The sequence below is a fragment of the Vulpes lagopus genome, chromosome 3 (genome assembly GCF_018345385.1).
Source record: "Vulpes lagopus strain Blue_001 chromosome 3, ASM1834538v1, whole genome shotgun sequence".
NCBI lineage: Eukaryota > Metazoa > Chordata > Mammalia > Carnivora > Canidae > Vulpes > Vulpes lagopus.
This window is the reverse complement of record NC_054826.1, coordinates 76,172,222-76,195,942: the sequence shown is the minus strand read 5'-3', so window position 1 is coordinate 76,195,942 and position 23,721 is coordinate 76,172,222. Positions and strand designations below refer to the sequence as shown.

Genomic DNA, 23,721 nt, shown 5'->3' with positions numbered 1-23,721 from the left:
CAGTGGTGGTGGCTGGAGCTAGTGATGCACACACAGCCATAGGGGCCTTGGCAGGTCTGTGTAGTGGTGGGGTCAGGGGCAGTTGTCAAGGCCTGGCCAATTGCAGGAGTACTGGCCGCTATGGGGACCACAGCTGTCTATGCATTGTACTGTGGCTACGAGGCCTCACCATGATGACACACTGCAGCAGAGGTTGGTGTGAGGAGTCAGGTGAGGGGCAAGCAGGTTCAGAGCTTGAAGGACCAGCTGCAGGTGAGCCGAGTATTGTAGGCCAGTGATAGGAGACAGGGCCAGCTCTGGCCCTCAGATAACTGGGGGCCCTGCTATTAGTGAGGGCTCCTGTGGCTGTGGGGTCTCCCTGGGGGTGTGTGCCTACCCTTGGAGGCTGGTAATGAGGGTCTGGTTGGGGCATATAGGTGCACAGCTAGAAGGTTATCTGCCCATGTGCCACAGTGGTGAAGGCCAGTGGCTGGAGCAGAGCCAAACCCAGACCCAGAGACCCCGGGGAAGGCCTGGCTAGCTGGCATGCACTTCTGTGGCTGTGGGATCTGCACTAGGTGCATGGGCAGCAGTGAAGGCCAGTGATGAGGGTCGGGCCAGAGGTGTGCCAGTGCACGCTGGGATGGGGTAGCCCCAAGTGTGAAAATGGCAATGGGAGTCAGCACAAGGGTCTTGTACTTGTGTAGCCACAGAGGCCTGGGCTGGCTGCTGCTGTGGATCCTTGGCTCTAGAAGCAGAGGGTAGAGGTAGGTGAGGGTGGGGTATGGGCAGGGAGCAGGGAAGGAAGGACTCAGGAGTCTGGGGTCTGGGAATGTGAATATCCGTGAGGCAAAACCCTGTGAAATCTGCAGGTGGCCCACAGTGGCTGTGCCGGCCGTGGCCATCGGTGGTAGTTACTTCTTGGTGGCAAGAAAGATGCTCCGGTCTTCCTGGAAGCAGGTCACTGGGAGCCACAGTCATTCCTGCTGCGTGGCTGATACTGGTAGCACCGGCTTTCCTTTGTTCCTTCCTATCTCTATTCATCTCATCCTTGCCAGTCTCTGGGTGGTGTAAAACTGAAGTATGTCCTCTATGCGGTATCCTAAGGCTAGGGAAGCCAGCCACTCACCCTGTCCCTTCCCTGGTGAGGGACACTCTTTCAGGCTACAGAGTTGCCAGGCTGGCATCAGATGATGCAGGCAGAATGAAGCTGGCCTTCCTTTCCTTCACACACAACTACTCTCAGGTTTGGTTGTTGTTTTTTTTTTTTTTTCCCCCTCACTGAGTCACTGAAGATTCATAAGTGGACTCCTAAGCTCTCTGCTTTTCTTTGTGGATAGCTGCCTAACAGTTGATCTCTGTGGGGGGATGGAGGCTCAGGTCTCTTTCTTTACCCTCTTGATAATGTCAACCTGACTTATATAACCACCTTGAGTTTTACAGTAACTAGTTTTTTTAAAGTTACAATATCCAGTGCTTCTTCTAAATGGGAAGGCCCAGTAAAATCATCTGCAACAATTCCCCATCCGTGCTGGGACACAAACTAAGACTCAGGAGGGTGAGTTGCCTAAGGTCACAATTTTATTTGCAAGTTGCTCTTAAGACTCAAGATCAGATCACTGAAGTAAAATAATATTCACTCTCATTTGCTTTTCCAGCTGGTAAGATCTTGCTCAGGTCCTGCTGACCTACTCGGATCATAATTCAAATTCACTTGCCTGTATAAAAGGCCTCTAAGAGTCTGCTTTGAACCTGAGTCCTTTATTAGGTCAGCCACACATGGGCAGGAGCAGAGCAAGCAAACCAGGTCCCTTGGAGTGCTGGCCCCTGATGGGAAATCCAGAGATGTTTTCCTGTCTCTACACATGGAGGATTAGATTCAACAGGGCAGACTTGATGCAACAAGGTGACCACAGCAGTAATAAGTACCTGCCAGGAGGTGAATGGGTAGATGACAATGTGTATTTCCCCGTAAGCTACTGGACTGAGTAGTAAAACTTGTATTTATGAACAATTTTGTTTTCTGTTTTTAGGCTTGTCCCCAGGCGCTCTGACATTTCAGCTGCTCCCTCCCTCTCACCTACCCACCCGATCACTATTCGGTCATTTCAGCCAGAGAGAAGGGAAGCTTTGATGAGAAGGACACAACATAGTTTACATATTTGGGGTATGTACTGTACTTTCTCTGCTATAGTCTGCCAGGAATTCAGTCTGTGACCCACTAATATCCCACCCTCACCCCACTCCATACAGGGCACTAACGGAAGCAGGACAGGCTTCTCTGTTCTCTGTTTCTGTCTCCATCATGTTCACACGCCATTTACACGGCACAGGAGAAAAGAAAATCTCTGTGAAAATGGAATGGACGGGGGAAGTCTGGGTGGCTCAGCAGTTTAGCGATGCCCTCAGACCGGGGTGTGATCTTGGAGACCCAGGATCGAGTCCCATGTCGGGCTTCCTGCATGGAGCCTGCTTCTCCCTCTATGGAGACTGCTTCTACCTCTGCCTGTGTCTCTGCTTCTCTCTCTCTTTCTCTGTGTCTCTCATGAATGAATGAATGAATGAATGAATGAATAAATAAATAAATAAAAATATTTTTAAAAATTGAATGGACAGTAAAAAGGAGTCTGCATCTTATTCAAAATTAGTTAGCCTTACAGAACAGGGAGGCAAAGTGGCCGAGAAACCAAGTTTCATCCTGCAGGACACAAAGTTGCAGACTACATTGTTTCATATCTCTGATACTTTTATCCAGAAGAGGTTTTTTTTTTAAATTTTTTATTTAATTATTTGAGAGAGAGAGAGAGCGAGCAAGAGCATACAAGTTGGGGGAGGGGCAGAGGGAGAAGCAGACTCCCTGTTGAGCAGGGAGTCAGATGTGGGGCTTGACAAAGGCGCCCCTCCAGAAGAGTTTTTATGTTTTAATTCTGGTGCCACTATATGCCCCATAAACATGGACCTGAGTTCCCATAAACATGGACCTGAGTTCCTCATATACCCTTTCCTCCTCTCACTGTATCAAATACAGCAAGTAAGTGTTTTTGTTACTTGATGCAAGATGATCAAAAAGGAATTTTTGATTGATGATTTTATCGAGAGAGGGAGGAATAAGGTAGTTCCTAATCCACATACCCACTAAAACCCCAGCTGGATATCCAGGTATATCCCTTCCAGCTCCTCTTTCCTACTGGGCTCCAGTATTTCTCATTTTTCTTCATAAAAATTCTCCCTACCACAAATGATCCTTTTGCTCTACATGATAATCAAGTGGCATAAGCATAGATTCTGCTTTATTCCTTACAATCTCTTTAAATAGCCTACATTAGTGGAAGACCTCTGCCATTTAAAGTGATAGCCCTACCATACTGGTTATGGCTTCATACTAAATAATGCAAAGCCAATTTGAAAAGAGCTGTATTCAATTTACTTGTCCAGGCAGACAGTCCCCTAGATGTCAAACTATGTCTTTCTTCCCTTCTTTTCTCTAGAAAGCTTATTTCTTTTAAGGTACAGACACAGATTTTAGATTTAGTAGTTATCAGGAAAAGGCAGCCTGGATCTCCTGCTAAGTGCCAACAGCTGGGCTGTCTTCAGGCCCAAGTATAGATGACAAACTGTCCATTGACTTCATGAAGGTAGGGATGGTGTCATGCCCTCTTGCTCCATCATCTCACTGTCTGCCCCACAATAGGCATACTCAATAATCATTTATTGATTGGGTCAATAAATGCAGTGAGCAATAAATGAAGTAGTAAACCAAGGAACTATAGGAATCAAATTCAGGTTACTAGGCCAGTTTTAGGAGTACGGAGATCAGGATTCCTGCAGAGGAATTCCTGCAGAGGAAGCACAGGACCGTGGGGACTACAATAATAAGACAGGGAAAATGACCCAAAACCCCGAGATAGGGTGTTGTGTATAGGGAGGTCACCTTTTCATTAGCCTCACTCTTGCTCACACCTTATAACAAACACATGAAATATTGAAAAAGATAATTCCTTGGTTAGAAGTTTAATGCTAATTGGACCTCTGAGTTATACCAGCAATGGCTGGGACTTCTGGCCGACTCTATGTCAACACAGTTCACAAACATTAGCTTGATTAAGGGGGCTGTTAATTTTATTTTTCAGATAGAGAAATTACATGCAGATGATTTGATAGCATATCGGAGTCAACTGGCTAAGGTCAGCATCTGGGATTCGAACTTGCTTCTTAGACTGCTCTTTCCTCTACCTACAATGCATCTCACTGAATCAAGCAACATGCTAAATGCCTTAGCCAAACAGATTTGGCTACACAATATAAAATTTACTCCCTCAACCATTTTTAAGTATACATTTCAGTAGCATTAACTGTATTCACATGGTTATGCAACATCTCTAGAAATTTTTCATCTTGTAAAATTGAAACTCTATACCTGTTAACCAACACTCTCTATTTCTCTGTTCCCAAAGCCCCCAGCAAGAACCATTCTACTTCTGTTACTGTGACTCTGACTACTCTAGATACCTCATAGGAGTGGAATCATTTAGTACTGTATTTTTTGACTGGCATTCACTCAGGATAACGTCCTTAAGATTCATTTATGCTGTAGAATTGACAGGATTTTCTTCCTTTTTAAGGCTGAATAATATTCCATTGTATGTATATGTTACATTTTCTTTATCCATCCATTGATGGACATTTGGGTTGCTTCCACCTCTTGGGTATTGCGAATAATCCTGCAATTGAACACGAGTGGGCAAATATTGCTTCAAGATACCGTTTTCAATACTTTTGGGCAAATATCCGGTAGTGGAACTGCTGGATGGTTTTATCTTTTGCTTTTTGAAGAACCTCCATAAGGTTTTCCATAGTAATTGCACCATTTTACATTTCTACCAGCAGTGTGCAAAAGTAGATAGACTTGTTTTTAAATAGAATAACTGTCAGTTTTAATATCAAACTGACCAAACAGCCTAGCCTGTAGTGTCAAGCAGTGATTAAATTCTTAAAAATGTCACTCAACTAAAACTCTAAACCGTAGGCCTTAGTTTTTATGATTAAAGCCATACACCATTTAAACACGCATGACAGAATTATAAATATGGATCAGCATCCCATTTTAGGACAAATAAATTTAGCAGTCATTTTCACAGAGACGACGACAAATGAAATAAAAGCAAAGGCAGTGAGCGTTGAGCCAGCGTGAAGGTCTCGGGGGAAGAATTGTTACTTGCTGAAAATAAGTATAAGCATGTACACGGATTGCACTCTTACCCTCGTTTTGGCATCGATTTTAGCTCCTCGGTCAAGCAATAGTTTTACCATGTTGGCATTTCCTCTTTTTGATGCAACATGTAAAGGTGTGATGTCATTCTGTGGAGGAACAGGAAAAAGAAGAGTTTGGTATCTTCAGTTCAACCCAAACATCACTTCCTCAACTTCCCCCAACTTTTCTCCCTTTTTAAAAATTATCATTGTGTAGGGCAGCCCAGGTGGCGCAGCGGTTTAGTGCTGCCTGCAGCCCAGGGCATGATCCTGGAGACCCGGGATAGAGTCCCACGTCAGGCTCTCTGCATGGAGCCTGTTTCTCCCTCTGCCTGTGTCTCTGCCTCTCTCTCTCTCTCTCTGCATCTCTATGAATAAATAAATAAAATCTTTTAAAAAAAATTATCATTGTGAGCAGAATGCTTCCCAACGTTTCTGACAGTAACTTTACTCAGGGGATCCCCCCTAAAAAGGGATAAATTTTAAGGAACATACTCTGTGGGTTGGGCCTAACTTTATTTCATTTGACTGAGGTGACTGATAGGTGAGACGCCATTTTTTTCCCCTCTAAAATCCTGCACCATTAAGTCAATGTATTGTCCCATAAACTCTGATGCACATCAGCTGGTGAGTGGTTGACTGAGTGGCTGATGACGGCTAGGACTCAGTGAGAGGAGTATCATGTTACGCAGAGCCATCTCTGGGTTCATTTGAGCACAAGATATCCAGGGAAGACAACAGCAACTCATGGTGGGAAATTGGTCAGGAACAAAGTCACAGGACTTCAATGCATCTGGGGCTTTTAGAATGTGTTCACAGGCATTTATTAACAATGTTACAGTTCTCTGTGAAAACAGAGAACTGTTTTTTAAATTCCTGTTGAGGAATATACATATTGTTAGAACAATCTAAAATTCCAGTTGTGACCTTTCAATACCACAGGTCTTTCCTCCATGCATCTTATAGGTGCTAAGGTTGTTTCCAGACTGTCAGGGCAATGTGTGCATATAGTGAGAACATTATCTATTTTGGCTCCTCACTCCTATGTAGTGGCAATATGGACTTACAGTCCATTGTTCCCATAAGCCAATTATATGATGTATGACCTAGACTCATACTGGGTTATGTTCTTGTCATTTGGTAGCAGCTACAATATCATGGCTCCTAGGGACTGACTCTGCTCAGGTGTTAGGCTCAACTCTTTACTATCTCATTTAATTCTCACAATCCTCACAATGCCACAAACAATCTGACCTATAATATCCATTTTACTGATGCACAAAGAGCTGGCAAAACCAGGATTCAAATTAAAATAAAACTCAAACTTAGGTTTTGAGAGAAAGGCACGAGCTTCATGTACTCCTCACTCTGGTTCAATACTTATCAACCTTTTGGTGATATTATTTCTTCTATGCTCCCTGCTATTTTGCCTTTGTTTTTGTATGCAGAAGTTTAAGAGGAGGAAGAGAAAAACCCAGGCATCATAGTATTTCACCCACAAATACTGCAATTTATTTTAACAAATAAGGATTTTTTTAAACAAGTAATCACAATACCATTATCATATTTAACAAACTAAAAATAATTCCTTCATAACACCAAGACTTAGTGTTCAAATGCTCCCATTATGTCCAGTTAGCTCAGGAGTATTGTTCAAATTAGAAGAGCCACACGTGCATTAGTTGGAAATGTCTCTTAAGTCTCTGAATCTTCAAAGGTGCCTGGTTCTGTTTTCTTTTTTCCCTATTTATTTATTTATTGAAAAAAGCTGAGTATTGTGTAGACTATTCTCACTTCCAGATTTAGTTGCTTTCATCCTCATGGAGTGTTGTTGAACATGTTCTTTTGCCTTGTATTTTCTATAAACTTTCCCAAATATTATAAACTATAATGCTCCTAGCAGTACATTCTCCTAGCTGAAAAACTCTTATCCTCTTTATTCTTAGGTGCCAAAGTATCAACTGATACATAAAATGAAGGATGAAGAAAGAAATCTCAAGAAACCAAATTTGCTTCAGGAATGCTGGTGGGGAGTACACAGGATGAGTATCATTGCTCTAGACCAGGGTAGACAAACTTTTTCTGCATAGGGGTAAATAGCAAATATTTTCAGTTTGCAAGCCATACAAGGTCAATGGCAACTATTCAGTTCTGCCATTGTAGTGCTAAAACAGTCATATAAAATACGTAAAGAAATGGGAGTGTTTGCGTTCCAAAATTTTATTTACAAAAACAGATGGTGGGCCAGATTTGACCTAGAAACAGTAGTTTGCTGACCCTGCTCTAGATCTACCAGCTATAGCTGAAGGTTTCAACTACGGGTAACAGTTCATGAAAGAGGGAGTAGAGCTATATGCTGTGCGTTACATATGCTGTGGTCTCCTTTAGTGTGGACTATTTTTGGCATGAATGAAAGCTGGCAAAAGAAAACAAAACTCCTGGTGACTCTAATTGTATAGTTTGTGCCCATTGTCCAAGTGCAAGTGTGAGTCACTCCAGTGACCAAGCAGAACACTGGATGAATACTAGACCTGAGATGGCAGGTGGAAGAGCAGGTTAGGTCTATAGGAAACATGGTCTAACAGGAAGCTTACTGAGCCCAGAGCAGGAGATGGCACAAAGGTCTCATCTCTTCCCAGCAGGAGTCAGGGCTTCCATGTGATTTCCCTTTAAAACTGTGCCCTTGCCTGGTTGAGAAGGACTTAATTAACCTCCATTACAAGTAGGCTAATTTTAGTGAGAGGAAGACTCTACTTCTAATTTTGCTCTCTTCCATATTCATGGACTCTTTCATACGGTGATGCATAGATGTCAAAAGGGTGCCTTGGAGTTCTAACCTGCACATTTTTCTACACCTCTCTGACCCTGGAGGAATACTTTATATTTCTGTAGCACTTAAAAAATGTTGTAAAGGGCTTACATTTACATAATTTCATTTTATCTTCACCACACTCTTTTGAAATAAATCATTCATCCTATTTGACAGATAAACTATGGAATGGAACTGGTCAGTAATTTGTATGTTAAAAGACAGCGAATTAGAAGCAGAATCAGGATGAGAATTCGGTTTTCTAGACCCTTGGCAGTGGTATTTTTCAGTAACGGAAACAACTATTACTTTTCCTGTCAAATGGAGCTTGGGAATGAAATATATACCTCTGCATTCCTGAATCTGCTAGTGACTGCTTCTGTCAATTAGGAACAAATCAAAATGAAAGTGGTACCTCTGGACCACTTAATGTGGTTCATCAGTTAACCAAATGTTTTATGTCCTTCTGTGCATAAGACCTGCTGTATTAAGTGACCAACAAAATTATGGAATCCCAACAGATCAAAAGAGCCCAGTGATATTAGAGAAGAAAATGCATGTTTAAGAGAACCCTCTTTTGCTGCTCACAGAATGTATTCTAGGATGCGATTTGGCGGTATATATGAAAAGCCTGCAAAGCTAAAACCACAGACATAAGGCAGAGATTGACAGCCATAGTGACAGGGTGGGAATGATAAGAAAGAATGTAAACTCAGCTAACTCTTGGCTACACTGGCTTAATCTTCCACATTTATAGCCTGATAGGCAAGGGATGTCCATTTTCAGACCAAGATACTATTTACCTGGAATCTCTCCAGTGGAACAGTGAGCTACAGGCATCAAAAGTCAGGGAATTTCACCAAAGATATGGGATTTCAGTCAAACAGAAACCCTTGGTAAGAAAAACCACAATCTAGGAAACAAAAACTTCCTTTGACGGGCTCATCACTAGACTTCACACAACTGAGAAAGGCATCAGTGAACTTAGAGATACATCAGTATAAGTGATACAAACACAAAGGGGGAAAAAGGAGTAGAAAAGAAAGAACAGAGTCTCATGGCTGGGGGACAGTACAAAGCAAATGACTAGGAGTTGCATAAGGAGAAGAGAGAAGATGGGGCAGGAGAAATACCTGGAGAGACAATGTTCAAGAATTATCTCAAGATAATGAAATGTACGAGACCATATATCCCGGAAGCTCAGAGAACACCAAGCAAGATAAACTATAAACAGACAGACACGTTAGTCCAATTGCTGAAAATGAAAGATAAAGGAAAAATCATAACGGTCACCAGAGGGGAGAAGGACAAATTTCATATAGAGAACAAGGACAATAATTACAGCCTCAGATATTATGCAATGCTGAAAACAAAGTGGCATCTTCAAATACTGAAAACTAAACACCTGTCACCTGAGACTTCTATACCCAGTAAAAGTATCTTTAAAAAATTGAGGAGAAATAAAGACTTTTTAAGATTAACAAAAGCTGAGAGACTCCATTACCATCAGACTCATAACATAAGAAAATATTAAAGGAGGTTCTTCAGGGAGTGGGAATATGATACCAGACAGAAGCTTAGACCCACATAGAAACACAGAAATGACAAAAATGAAGGCAAATGTAAAAGATAACTGATTGTCTAAAGCTGAAACAGTGAGAGTGAATTGAGGGCTTTACAACATATGCAGAAGTAAAATGCACACCACCCACACATAGATCGAAAAGTTAGAATGATCCTCATGTTAGGTTCTCACACAATGTGTAAAGTGACATAAATTTGAAGGTAGACTGTGATAAACAACATACAAACTAGGATATATTATTAAGTAAAAATATGCTCTTACATTTGTGCATAAGTATATGTATACATGCGTTCTAAAAAAGCTATAGAGATATGGACTCTAATGCTAATAATCTCTCAGTACTGAGATTATAGATAATTTTTTGCTCCTTTATGCTTTCCTAAATAATTTCTGCTATGTGCATTTGCATAACGTACAGTGAAAAATGGTTGCATTTCTTTTTTATCATTACCTAATTTGTAGCCCATCATCGCCATCTCTGTCTTGGCTCGTACTATTTGTGTTTCCCAATTTGATAGCCATGGAGAGGTTTTAGCTACCCGTCAACTTTCCTTATATTTGAACTTTTAGGGAACCTCTTAAGCCTGGAGGTATCCTGAAGGTACATATTTATTATTAATGTTTCCCCATTGACATAGAAAATTAAGTACGGCTAGAGTTAAAGCTCTATATATTCCTTCCAAGAAGAAACCTGAATTAAAACTTGGATAAAAACAAATTAAAAAAAAAAACAAAAACAAATTCAACCTAGAGTTTTGAAGCTGACCTGAATTTAGTGCAAACAAGACTAAATACTACTCTAATTTTGTATAAAGTAGCTTATTAGTGGAATTTTTTTCTTGTACCAAAGATACAGCATTCAATATAATAGAATACATTAGCGTTTTGGAAAATTTTGTTCTGTAACTGATGAGGATGTCTGACTCAGTCTAATCACCTATTTTATAGATAAGGAGGAGGTCAGGGAGGTTAAGTGGTTGCTGGGACTCATAGAGCTAGAGGATCTGCCGTGACCCCTGGGATTCCCGATCCCCAGACACTGCCCTTTCTATCTCACTGAGCTCTTTGGGCTTATTTAAAATCACTATTTTCAGGGCACCTGAGTGGCTCAGTCAGTTAAACATCTGCCTTCGGTTCAGGTCATGATCTCAGGGGTCCTGGGATGGAGCCCCAGGGTCTTGGGCTCTGTGCTCAGCAGGGAGTCTGCCCCTCTACTCCTCCCCTCCCTCCTCTGCCCATGCTGTATCTCAAATAAATAAATAAATAAATAAATAAACTCTTTTTAAAAATCTTTATTTTCATCTCTAGCACAATAGCATCTTATTTCACTGAACTTTTCCATTAAACTATTCAATGTAATAATTATTCACTCTAAAAAAATGTGTAAGTCTGATTAGCCAGTGCCTTCCTTTCTCTGGCATTTACTTTCCCTCAAGGCTTTATGAAAGATGGTGCATAGAGACAAAAAACAATCCCATCACATATGTTTTATAAAGAAAAACAAAGGAAATTTGCTGTAAAATACTTAATGAAAACATGAACAGGATTTGGGTAAATATTCCAAATTTTGACTGAAGAAAATGATAGTACTCAGCAGGTTTAATTCTCTCAGATTTCTCAGCCAATAACCTAATGGATCGCTACTGTATCCCCTCTGTGTTCCCCTATGGTGTGACTGCTAGCCTTTTCTTTCCAGTCATTCATGTTCTTCTATTTATCTTGATTTTTCAGTAAGACGTCTCACCTACAGCCTACTCTTCTTGAAGATAGCAACCACTAGTTAAGGAGTAGAAATCTCAATTCCGAAGAACAGGTTTTGCCTTCCACTTTTCGGGGAAAGGAAAGCAAAATCAGCCAGAATAGGTCAGTTGTCCCAGGACTCCTGCAAATTCTATGTAGTCCACATCCTCACAGGTATTCCATATCATCTCTCTCATTTAGCCCACACTCCAAGTCTAGAAACAGGTACTAATTTTTCCCTCTATTTTACCAATGAGGAAACTAGAACGACAAAAAAATCAATATTTTGCCCAAAGTCACAAAGCTGCCATAATTTGTCTGCCCCAAAGTTTATGCTTTTTTCAGTAGCCTAGATCATGCTGTTCCTGAACTTCTAAACAGCACAAATATACCACCAATCCTTACTATTAGAGCATTCCTGTGCAAGCAGATCCAGAGAACAGTGTGGTCATATTCTATAGCAATGAAGAGCTAATACTCTACAGCCAGACCATTCAGTTTCAAATCCCAGGTTGCCTCATACTAGCTGCCTAACCTTAGATGAGTTTATTTACTTTCTCTGGACCACAGTTCTTATCTGTAAAATGAGGCAAATAATAGTATTCATGTTACAGACCTGTCATGAGGATTAAATGAGCCAATAAGGGTAGTCTTAAGAATGTTTCCTGGCATATAGTAAACATTATACAGTATTAGCTATTACTATTCTTTTTATTATTTCTCATGTGGACATTTAAAAATGGATGATGTGATCACATCTCACAAAGACGTTATTATAAGAGAGTTTGGTTAGAAAAGACCCGAAGTAATGTGTTAACTCTAAGAAGGTACAAAGGGGGTAGTTCTTAGGATGGAAACAATGTTCCAGAAGTATCTACTCAGCACAGCTCAGCCCATGAATACCTCAAATGGAGTCTGGGGTAAGTTGTGATGGAGAGACAAAGAAGAAGGGGCAGAGTGGTGGCTTGTAGAACATGATACACATGACAAAATGTAATATAAACATGGAAAGCCATACCTTTTTTTTTTTTTTTAATTGACTTCCAGGGATGTGGAAGAAACAACTACCTGTCTTGGGAAATGGTGGAATTGCTGGCTTATTTCTTTCTTCTCAGCTGTTTTTGAAAAAGCTGGGCCAATTCCCTTTGAAACTGTCACCAAAGCCAGATTTGTTCTGTAAATTCCTAAAGTGAAATCAGGGCCACTTCCTACCTTACTTGTGATAAATGGAAGACTTTTCATTCCATTTATATATATAAAGGGCAGTTGACTTCTGATCCCCTGTACCCTCCTCTTCCTCTATCTCCCTTTCTTTAAAAACATCTAGGAGGTTATCACTAAGTAGAAGAGTAAATGTGATAGCAAGCAAATCTTTCAGGTAGTGAAAAATTAAACAATATCACGATTTCACTTTAGTTCCTTGATATGGTCCCAATTGAATACAAATTCTAAAGTAATTAAATGTTAAATTGAAAGGGAAATGGGTATCTTCTGGTAGTTCTTATACTTATTCCTACTATGGTTTTAAAAGTTTGTCAAAGTGGCAAAACAAGATATCTGAAAATGAAGTTTTCAATGTGTTAATGACTTGCATTTAAAACACACACACTTTTCAAGATCTGTATGTGTTTTCTTTCTAGTCCCTTTTTCACTATCCCTAGTATAAGAAGAAAAATGGTTAGTAAAATAAATTCAGAGTGGGCACTGTGAAGATATTTAAGCAAGGCCTACTGGCATCCTTGTCCACCTCATAGATATTTATCTTTTGAAAAGTCTTATAGCCTCTGAGAGGAGGACTGAAGGAGGTCAGAGTATGCCACCCCACAATATGCCACTTAGGCATACAGACTGTTTGGAGCTTTCTGTCTGAGAGCAAAGCACAGATTTCCCTTTGAGAAGGTATTTCCCTCTCTCAAGCCAAGAATAAGACACCTCTTAATCTCTCATTGGTGGAGAAAGCACAACTGGGATCCGCAGAACTGAACAACCCTTACCTTCCATTAGTTTCCCTACCCATACATTTACCTTTCCCAAACTGACCACGTCTAGACACCCAAATTCCCAGCATTTGACTTCACACCCTCGGCAAATACATTACCCTTTGTTAAAAAGGCTATATAAGCCCCTCGGCTCTAAGTAACTGCCTCCTTGGGCCCTCACTTCTTTCCTATGAATGTCTTTGTATGCATCATAAGCCTTTTTCCTGCTTATTCATCTTTTTTAAATTTGCAACACCCAGGAATTAAACCTAAGAGGTAGAGGAACAAGTTTTTTCTTCTACCACAAAATCATATCTGCCAATCTCCAAACAATAAATATCTGGTAAGTAATATTTTACAGTTATATAGATTTTGATACAACGTAGAAAAAACATGGAATTGAATTCCTGTTCACTTTCATTTCCTCAAGAGTATAAGAACGTGTTCTTTTTCTGCCGATTTTTATTGTTTTCCATTGCGAGTCTTCTCTGATTGTTTATTTTTATAACAGGCTTATTGAGATATAATTTACATATGATAAAATTGGCCATTCTAAAGTGTACGATTCAGTGGTTTTTAGTATATTCACAAAATTGTGCAACCATCATCAGTATCTATTTAGAGCAGCTCATCATCCCCCAAAGAAACCCCATCCCATTAAGCAGTTACTTCCCATTCTTCTGTCCATCTCTCAACCCCTGGCAATCACTAGTCCACTTTCTGTCTCTATACATTTGCCCATTCTAGATAGTTCATAGACACAGAACCATATGATATATGGCCTTTTGTATCCGTCTTTTTTTTACTTATCATAATGTTTTCAAGGTTCATCCCTGTTGAATTATGTACCAATCCCTCATCTCTTTTCTTGAGGATGCCTGATTTTTTAATATCTTAAGAAACCCATAAATATATGCAAACAAATAATGCTTTCTGTGATAAGGATTTGAGATTTCAAGGATATATCAGGAAAATTTCAAACAATGGAATATAAGATAATTCTCCAGCTTTCACAGTCTGTCACATGGTAGGATTTTTCTAAAAAAAAAAAAAATCAAACTTAGATGGTCTATGATTAATAATAAAAATATAAAATAAGCTCAAACTTTCTTTATACTAGAGCAACCATTATTAAGATGACTACCATTGTTAGTAAAAGTCCATTTTCTTCATGGAGCTTTAATGAAATGAAACAGGTCTTTTTGGGCAGTCTTTTCCTCTTCTCCAGTTTTACTAACTCCTGGCTTATTCTACAACAACTTTTCTCTCCCTATGCTTCCTGGATAAGGAGATTAGGTCTCTGCAGAGCCTGACACTGAAAATACGGATGTCCCTGGCATTCCCACCTCACTCCTTTCCCGCAGAGACTAACCAGACCCCACTGGAGTAGACACCGGTGGTCTCAAGCTCCCCGAGAGCAGCAGCAGATGCTTGGGAGTTTGATGTCTGCTGTGAAACCAGGCTCCGACTATTTGGATCTGTTCTGCTCTAAAAACCTCAAGCATTTATTTATTTTAAGGATAAAATGAGGCTATTTATTGTTAATACTGTTAGTTTTCACTTGGATTTACAGCAGATCTCTCATCAACAATTTAGATAAGTCTCTACCAGGTCTCTCACTGGTTCCCTATCTCCTTTCCTTTAGCATTTTGATTATTCGTTCGTCTTTTACTGGACACTTGGGTTGCTTCCACCATGTGGCTATTGAGAATAATGCCACTATGAACGTGGGTATATCAATGTATCTTCAAGACCCTACTTTCAATTCTTTACTATATGTACCCAGGAGTGAAAAGTAGAATTGTAGCTGGATCAGTAGCTGGATCAGATGGTAACTCCATACTTAATACTTTGAGTAACCTCCAAACTCTCTTCCTTGGTGGGTATAACACTTTAACATTCATCCCACAAACAGAGCACAAGGGTTCCAGTTTTTCTAAATCCTTACCAATACTTGTTCTTTGTCTCTCTCTCTCCCTCTCTCTCTCTTTTTTTTTTTTTGATCATAGTCACCCTAATGGGTGTTCAAGGTATACTTTAAAAAAAAGATTTATCCATTTATTTTTAGAGTGTGAGAGGGAGGAGGGGGGCAGAGGGAGAGAATCTCTAGCAGACTCCCCACTGAGCACAGAACCTGACTCAGGGCTTAATCCCATCACCCTGAGACCATGAGCTGAGTGGAAATTGAGAGTTGGTCACTCTGGTGACTAAGCCACCCAGGCGCCCCCAATATCTGCTTTTAAAATATATCTTTCAGGATCCATTTCAGGGTTTCCATTATTCCATATATGATGAGCAATTTTTGACCACTGAATGCCTTTTCATCCTATAAGAATTTGTAAGAAAAAAGAATTCTGTTAAAAAAAATTGACACTTCTTGATTTAGATCAAGCAACTCTTTGTTTTGCAGAATATAATTAAAATGAACAAAAAAGCTATGAATTATTAGGCTCTTGTTTTTGTTGGTTCTATAAGATCCATCTCATTTAATCACCATAACAATCCATAATATAGATGCTATTAGCTCAAATTCACAGGTGAGCAAGGTGAAGCTAGAAGGGTCACGTGGCTAGAAAATGCCAAAGCCAGGATTAACCTCAATTGTCTGATTCTAAAAGCTGTGCTGGCCCTTTCCAGATAGTCTCTTCTTAACTTGGGCAAACATCAGCTCTAGCTCTGAATCCATATAGCATAGTCTGCATCCTGAAAATGCTACTGGCATACAGCTTTCAACCAAAAGGAAACAGCATATCTCAAAGCGAATAAAAATATGCAGAGTCTAAAAGAGTAGCTAGTCCAGTTCTGTCATTTTAAATGAGAAGAACTCAAAAAGGTGTTACTACTAGTGCTCATTCAAAAGTAGCCTACTCTGTATTATAGTAAGAAAGCCTCTCCTAGCTTGAAATATCTGAGTAGGCAGACATACAGTAATTGAACTGAACAGGGCTTCAAAAATTCAATTACAAAGTAATCAACTGCTTTCTATACATTGAGGAAAGTTTTTTTGAAGTTTTCTAGTTCTTTAAAATGAATTAATCTAAGATACTAGATTTCCTATTATGTTTCTAATGAATGCTATCAGCTTAATTTAAAAAAGTCCACCCGGGGATCCCTGGGTGGCGCAGCGGTTTGGCACCTGCCTTTGGCCCAGGGCACGATCCTGGAGACCCGGGATCGAATCCCACATCGGGCTCCTGGTGCATGGAGCCTGCTTCTCCCTCTGCCTGTGTCTCTGCCTCTCTCCCTCTCTCTCTCTCTCTCTGTGACTATCATAAATAAATAAAAATTTTTTAAAAAATTTAAAAAATAAAAAAATAAAAAAGTCCACCCCTTTATCTAATGTTCCATCATCCAAAATCTTAAAAACAAAAATATTAAGGGGCTTTATGATGATATATTTTTCCACACTCCTCTATAATTTCCCATAAATCTGGAATGAAATTAATTTCTGGATTAAATAATTTTCTTTCCCATCCAAAAAGTTAAGCATGCTTATAGGCTTCTGAGATGGCAGTTAACTTGAAATTGCTAGTTTCTCAAGTATCCTGTCATCATTTGGTCTCTGTACAAATCAGATCCTTGCTTGGATAAAATAGATCATTGCTGAAGTTTCAAACATGTTAAGAAATGAAAATGAGGTCTTTGAAGTTTTATTTTATTTTTATTTTTTATTTTTTTTTAGGTCTTTGAAGTTTTAAAGAAAAATGATTCAGAAGAAAAAGTAGTCTGGTGGAAATGGCTTTATCTGTGTCCAGTGCACTTGTCCTAAGGAGATGGTACCAGGGACCATGTAGACCTCAGCTACTCAGAGGCCAATACCACACACACTCAGCTGCCATCTGGGCACAGCAGGTGGCTGGCTGATGGTCATGCATGAGGCATAATAAAATGGTGTAGAAGGTCTGGATCTAGATCCCTGTTATTCTACTTTACTCTCAGCAGGATCTGGGATAAATGACTTCTTGGGATCTCAGTTCGCTCATCTGTAAAAATGTCCATTCTTGTGGTCTCAAATGATGCACTGTACATAAAACTATTTTGTAAACTGCACATATGATATAAATCAAGGATATAAATTCATTAAGGAGTTATAAAGATAATTGTTACAAGCCAATGAGGTTTTTAAAAAGATGTTATTTATTTATTTATTTATTTATTTATTTATTTATTTATTTGAGACACACAGAGAGGCAGAGACATAGGCAGAGGGAGAAGCAGTATCCCTGCAGGGAGCCTGATGCAGGACTTGATCCCACATCATGACCTGAACCGAAGGCAGACGCTCAACCACTGAGCCACCCAGGTGACCCTAAAAGCCAATGAGTTATTAAGACTTCTGTGACATGGGGCTCCCAGGTGGCACTGTTGGTTAAGTGTCTGACTCTTGATTTCAGCTCAGGTCATGAGACTGAGCCCTGCATTGGTCTCCATGCTGAGTGCAGAGTCTGCTTGAGTGTCTCCCTCTCCCTCTCCTCTGCCCCTCCTCACTTTCTCTCTCTTCAATAAATAATAAATAAATCTTTTTTTTAAAGACCTCTATGGCTCAACTTTAGAAATTCATATAAAGATTTTCATAGCATGGCCTGAGAGTATTTTCTAATTGTGTCTGATCAGAAGAATCACCCGAGGATCTTGTTAAAAATACAGATTGCAAAGTCCCTCCCCAAAGGTACTGAATCCGAATTAAGGGAATGGGGGTGCTGCTGGCCAGCTGGGGAAACTGGCTTCGAGGCTCTAACTTGGAGGTTATGAAAAAGTGGCTTTTCATTTTCAAACTCAGAGGAACTTGGTCCTTGTAGAGATAAGCCTGCCTTGTATTTCTTCTTACCAGAAAATGGATGTTATATCTTTTTGTCATAGAGCCATTAGGTTTCTAAATATAAGAGTTCCTTTCAAAACATGATCTTTAAGGATCCAAAAATGCAGAAGTGATAGAGATAAATAAAATGTGGGGGCAATGTGAATGCATTATATTTTAGAAAGAACTTGATCATTTATTAGTTTTCAGGTTTGCTAATCTTTCAGCTTAACTGTTCTTAAATGTATAATGGAATTTCCTAGCAATTTGTTTTTAAAAAATATTTTAAAATCCTCTTCAAAAAGGTATTTAATTCACTTTGCAACTCTGGCACAGGCATAAGGAACTGTCAGCTGGTGCAAGGAGGGTGCTGTTAGCTCTGGTTTTCCTGTGATGATCCTGCATTCAGCATGAAGCCCAGGACACGCTGCCTCCACTGTTAGAAGATTATGAACTACTCAGTCTGAGTGTAGTTTACTTTTTTGTATAATTTTACTTTATTTAGTTGACTGTTTCTTAGCCCAATCTCCCCCAGCGTAAAGCTGTGTGGTTTTGCACAAGTGATACAACTTCTCCCATCCTAGTGTAAAATGGGAATCCTACCCACACCTCACAGGATTCCCGAGAGGAGTAAATGAAATAATGGAGATGAAACTTATCATAGAACCTCATATCTGGGAATAAATGAAAGCTGTTACCTAAGTTAGTTTGAACTTTGTGTAAGTTTTGTTCACTTTATATTTGAAAGTCACAATAATAAGAGCTGAAGAGAACCTGAGGGTCTCCTGGCCCACCCACCCACAGGGGTACAATCCCTGGGGGAAACTCAATGCTCTTACTGAGCATGAACTTCAGGGCCCTTCCTCTCCATCCTGGGATATCCCACCTGTCCACCTTAGCTATGAAGAGATCTTTGATCCAGCATGTCTCAGAGGCCATTGCTGGCATCTTGAGTGGGATACAGTGATTTGCCTGGGTCTGTCCCACACATAGAAGGAGGGCTAGCCATCCTGGTCCTGTCCCATTACATGCCAGCCATGATGACAACCAAAACTGCCCCTGCAGATTTCCAAATCTCCTCTGAAGAATGAGGATCCTCCTTCTGCTAATAAGAAACTGTGGATGTAATAGGACTCCAGAGAAGTCACCTCTGAGGAGAGGAGCATATACAAGGGGTTGGACAAGCTTCTTATTGAGCACAGTTCTTTTCCCTGTATGACCAGAGCCCACCACAGCTCACAGCCAAGTATCCTCATTTCCCCTTCATTATGCATGTCATAGTACCTCTTCACCACCACTGCCACCATCCTACTTCTCCATCTAAAGACATGCAATGACTGGTAGACACAGAGATCGGAAAGGTGCTTACCAGCGCTGGCTGGCAGGTTGGGGGTTGGGGAGATGTTGTTTAAGGGCACAAACTTGCAACCAGTTGATAAATGAGTTCTGGAGAGCTAATGCGCAGCCTGGTGAGTCTAGTCAACAATATTTGTCTGTTTCTGGTCTCATTTCACATTGGCAAGTGGGCTTCAGCCTGTTTCTTGGACTTGATTCTAATCCCTATGTTTCCAGCACAACTTACTCTTCAATTTCTTTCCCAACTATGCGAGCGCATGCCAATTTCCTACCTGAACTTGTCTTCTTGAACCTCCCGTACTGACTAGGGGGAGAGCCAGGAAATGACTGTTCATGTTTCTCAAGTTCACCCTTTGCAAACTTCTGGTTCTGCCCAGTCCTAATCTCTTCCTGCTAGGTGCCCGGGCACCTTTCCTGCACGTCCTTTAAGCCGCCAGAGGAAAAAGGGAAAGGTTCTGTCATGGGAAAACCTGCAGTCCTCAGGAGCAGACCAAGGTGTGCACCCCCGGAGGACAGTGCAGACAGAGCAGACAGACGCTGCTCGGAAGCTCAGCAGGGGGCAGAGTGGCCCTTTGCCGCTACTTGCACTCACTAGAGGAAATGGAAAATGCTACAGCTGATGAATAATTCTCTTTCAAAGTGCAGATGAATAAAGTGAGCTCTGCCAACTTTCACCTTAATAGAACTTTATTTCCCGGAATTTCAAAATAGGATTGATTTGGGTCATTTAAAACTGTTCTCAGTGCGACAATTCTAGAGCAGCACTGCAGGAAACAGGGCACGTGTCCAACGAGGAAAAGCGAAACAAAGAGAAGCATGTACCTTCCAATTTCTGTGACTTAGGTAGAATTCTTATGGTCTCAAACAATGTCATAGTAATTGTTTCTCAAAGGCCAACCTTCTCATGCTGACCAGTAGTACTGTAAACCGTGGAAATCCCACATTCTGGGAAGCAACAGTTCTGACCACCTCTAGAAGTCCTCTCGGGAGCTGCCACAATGCCACTTGCTTGACTGACATAGGTCATGCTTTACGGGCAGATGTGTCTTACGGTGACGGGCCTCCTCCCGGATGAAAGCAGCAGTAACAACCTCTGTCACAAGCCTGGCTGGGGCCCGTGCCCATGTGCTGTGAGTCATGCGCTGTACTGAGCAACTTATGTGGACTATCTCATCAGTCGTGAAGACATTACGCGTTAGGTACTATTACTGGACCCATTTTATGGATGATAAAGCTGAGGCATAACTGACTTGCCCAAGAGCACACAAAGTAAGCCATGGTGCCAGTGTGGGGCTCTGGCAGTGTGACTGAGATGCTGTTTATCGAGACACTGTCTCTTACCCATAGTGAAAGGGGAAGGGAAGGTGAAGGTGGCCTCTGTCACTGTCAGACAAGGTGGTCAGGCTGAGGGGAAAGGCTTGATTGACTCTCTCTCTCATCTGGCTCTTAGCAAAACCATAGGCCCAGTGATGAGGACACTTGCCCTGGACCATATCAATAACTGATGATGCCGCAGAATGAGAGTCAGGGGTCTGGCACAAACCTGAAGATCCTCCTCTATGCTGCTACAACTTAGAAATGTCACCTCTCCAGAAAAAAACAACACAGGTCCTATATGGCACAGTGAGACGTTAGTAAGTTCCAGCGTACTGATGATTTCAGATAAAAATGTTCCTTTAAGAAGTCCTATAGGAGGGGCGCCTGGCTGGCTCAGTCGGAAGAGCATGCAACTCTCAATCTTGGGGGTTGCAAGTTCAAGCCCCATGCTGTGTGTAGAGATTACTTAAAAATAAAGTCTTAAAAATTAAAAAAAAAAAATTATATCAAAGGAGACCCTCCTTTGATGTGGCATTCAGGAAGTGAAATGAAAAAGGCAGGAAGGAGATTGTATAGCATGCTAAGAGCAATTCTCTATAAAAGGTGTATCTCTCACCACTCTGCCCTTGGCTTACTGCTTTTGTTTGTCCTGATGTTACCATGGCAACAGTATTCTGGTTGATGCAGGAGCTGCATGGCTACTTTCCCACAGCTCACATTCCTTTGCTAATGCTCCCACATCTCTATTTTCATTCCAAAGGTGGTTTATGCAAACCCACTTTAAAAAAAGTCTTGGTCTTTAATGCTGCTGAGCCTGTACTTGGAAATAAATCTAATTTACTCTATCTTTGAAATATGTTATCAGTAGAAATTGAATGTGTTTGTGTGCGTGTGTTTGGTCTTTGTGAAGAAAGATATTTAATGCGAAAAAAATTAATAGGACTTTTATGGATAGTTTTTCTTTTCTTTCATTTATTTCTTAGTATTTTAAAAACAAATTGTATAATGCAGGAAAAATATATTAAAAAAATATATTTCCATTGGTACTTCCACTCAAACCAAAGTAGAGTCCCCAGAAGGGCTGTACCTTAAAAAACCATTGCAAAAGCCACACTCTTCCTGGCACGATGCTCACCCTTCTCTATGTAGGAGGAGCGCAAGTCTTTTCTTGTAGCATCTGATAGTGGCCTGGATTGGGACTTCATGGTCCAGTACCTGAGGCCCTGTTTAAAATAAACTTAATTGAACAAAGCTTTGGTGGCAGCCTTGGGTGACTGGCCTTTCATTCTAGGCTTGTCTTCCAAGGCTATTTACCCCACTGAATAACGAGTCTTCCGGATGCTTAAAAAAACCTGCCCCTCAGCATGTGACATTCAGTCTGTGGATTTGGTGCACTGGCTTAAAATCCCACTATTAGAATCCTATGGATTTCCATCATCCTTAGGGCACTGATGTCAGTTCGGGAAGCAGTTCCGTACCACCAGGTGAGGCTCTGTTTGAAATTCTGAGACCAGGGAGAGGACTATGGCTTAGGAGAGTGGGTTTAAATAGAGGCTGGCTGCCCAGGAGTGGTGGACATGGATGCCTCAAGTTATTTGTTCATTTACTCTCGAATTCAATAAATAGATACTAAACCCTTCGCAGTGCTAAATGTGGGCCTATTTCCAAAATGGGTACTAATACACGGGTCTGACTTTGAGGAATTGAAAGTCTTGCAAGTACAAGGATGTGGGAGTTGCATTTCATTACACATCATTCTTTGGCCTGCATAGGATTCCTGAGGTAGGACATGCTGAATGCTTAGCAAGAAACTGAAACTTAGTAAATACTCAATAAATCATAACTAATTTAAAAATCATTATTACTATAAATTTCACCTACAGAAGGAAGAAAATGGACATCCACTGAGCCCCTGTTCTGCAACAAGAAGGGTCCCACATGTTTTCCAGTTGTAGCCCTCTGGCTGAATGGAATGTAGTTGGATGCCAAAGCACCGTTTCATCAAAGGCAGATAAAGGGCTGTCAGGCAGGGAAAAAATAGAGAGAGAGAGAGAGAGAGGGAGAAAAAAAACCATCCTGCCTTCTTATAGTACAACAACAGAGGAATGGTTCTCTGAAATCAAATGCCTACCTCTCCTAAAAAAATCTACATGGCAAATATGTTGCTGAGTCTTCACTGGAAGACAGGGAAGATGAACTGCCTGTGAGAGTGATCATCACAGGGTTCAAAACCTGGTGAATACTGGGGATGAGGATGTTCGCCAGGTGAGAAGAATATGTTCCAGGTGAGGAGCTCAGCAGCGAGGGCAAATGAGGCATCCTAGCACAGAGTGTGCCAGACACGCAACACCATATACACGAAAGAACCTGCAATGTCTACTGTTGGAGATGAAACTGGAGTGTGATGAGTACACCTGGTGATGTGACAGGGGTAGCAGCTTATGTTAGGGGTCAGGGAAAGCATGTGTGAGGAACAGCATGCAAAAACCCTTCATATGGATTAAAAAACTGAGGCTTTCAGAAGTCAAGTAACTATGCAGTAAAATCTCTGACAATTGGAGACCTCTCTGGAGATTTATCTCATTTCTAATGCTTCTGAACTACACAGAGTATGCGTTGGGGAGAAAAGGCTACTTAAATGCTTCTAGTAATTTTTATTTCTCTTTTGCAAAAACATTTCAGTTTTATTTTTGGTGGTGGTGGTGGTGGTTTCTAGTTACATAATAAGAAAGGCAAAATACTCCTTTGGAGCAAGAAAGGGCAAGTCCATCAGGAGTAAAATTGCTCTGCAAAACTATTTAAGGGATCATTTTCCTTGGAGGAGGGAGTTACATTTAGAGATAATTATTATGTTGATGGGAAGAAAGACCTGAGACTAATGGTGTCTCAGCTTTCTTCTAAAGAACTT

General features: G+C 40.8%; 1 protein-coding gene across 36 annotated transcripts in view; it reads right to left on the bottom strand.

Moving 5' to 3' along the window:
- ANK3 (ankyrin 3) overlaps positions 1–23,721 on the bottom strand; it is a 657,384-nt gene that overhangs the window by 175,179 nt on the left and 458,484 nt on the right. For all 36 annotated transcript variants that reach the window (XM_041749118.1, XM_041749123.1, XM_041749115.1 and 33 more), the window contains one exon: positions 5,239–5,337. In XM_041749118.1, coding sequence (XP_041605052.1) covers positions 5,239–5,337 — 99 coding nt within the window. The remainder of the gene's footprint in view (positions 1–5,238; positions 5,338–23,721) is intronic.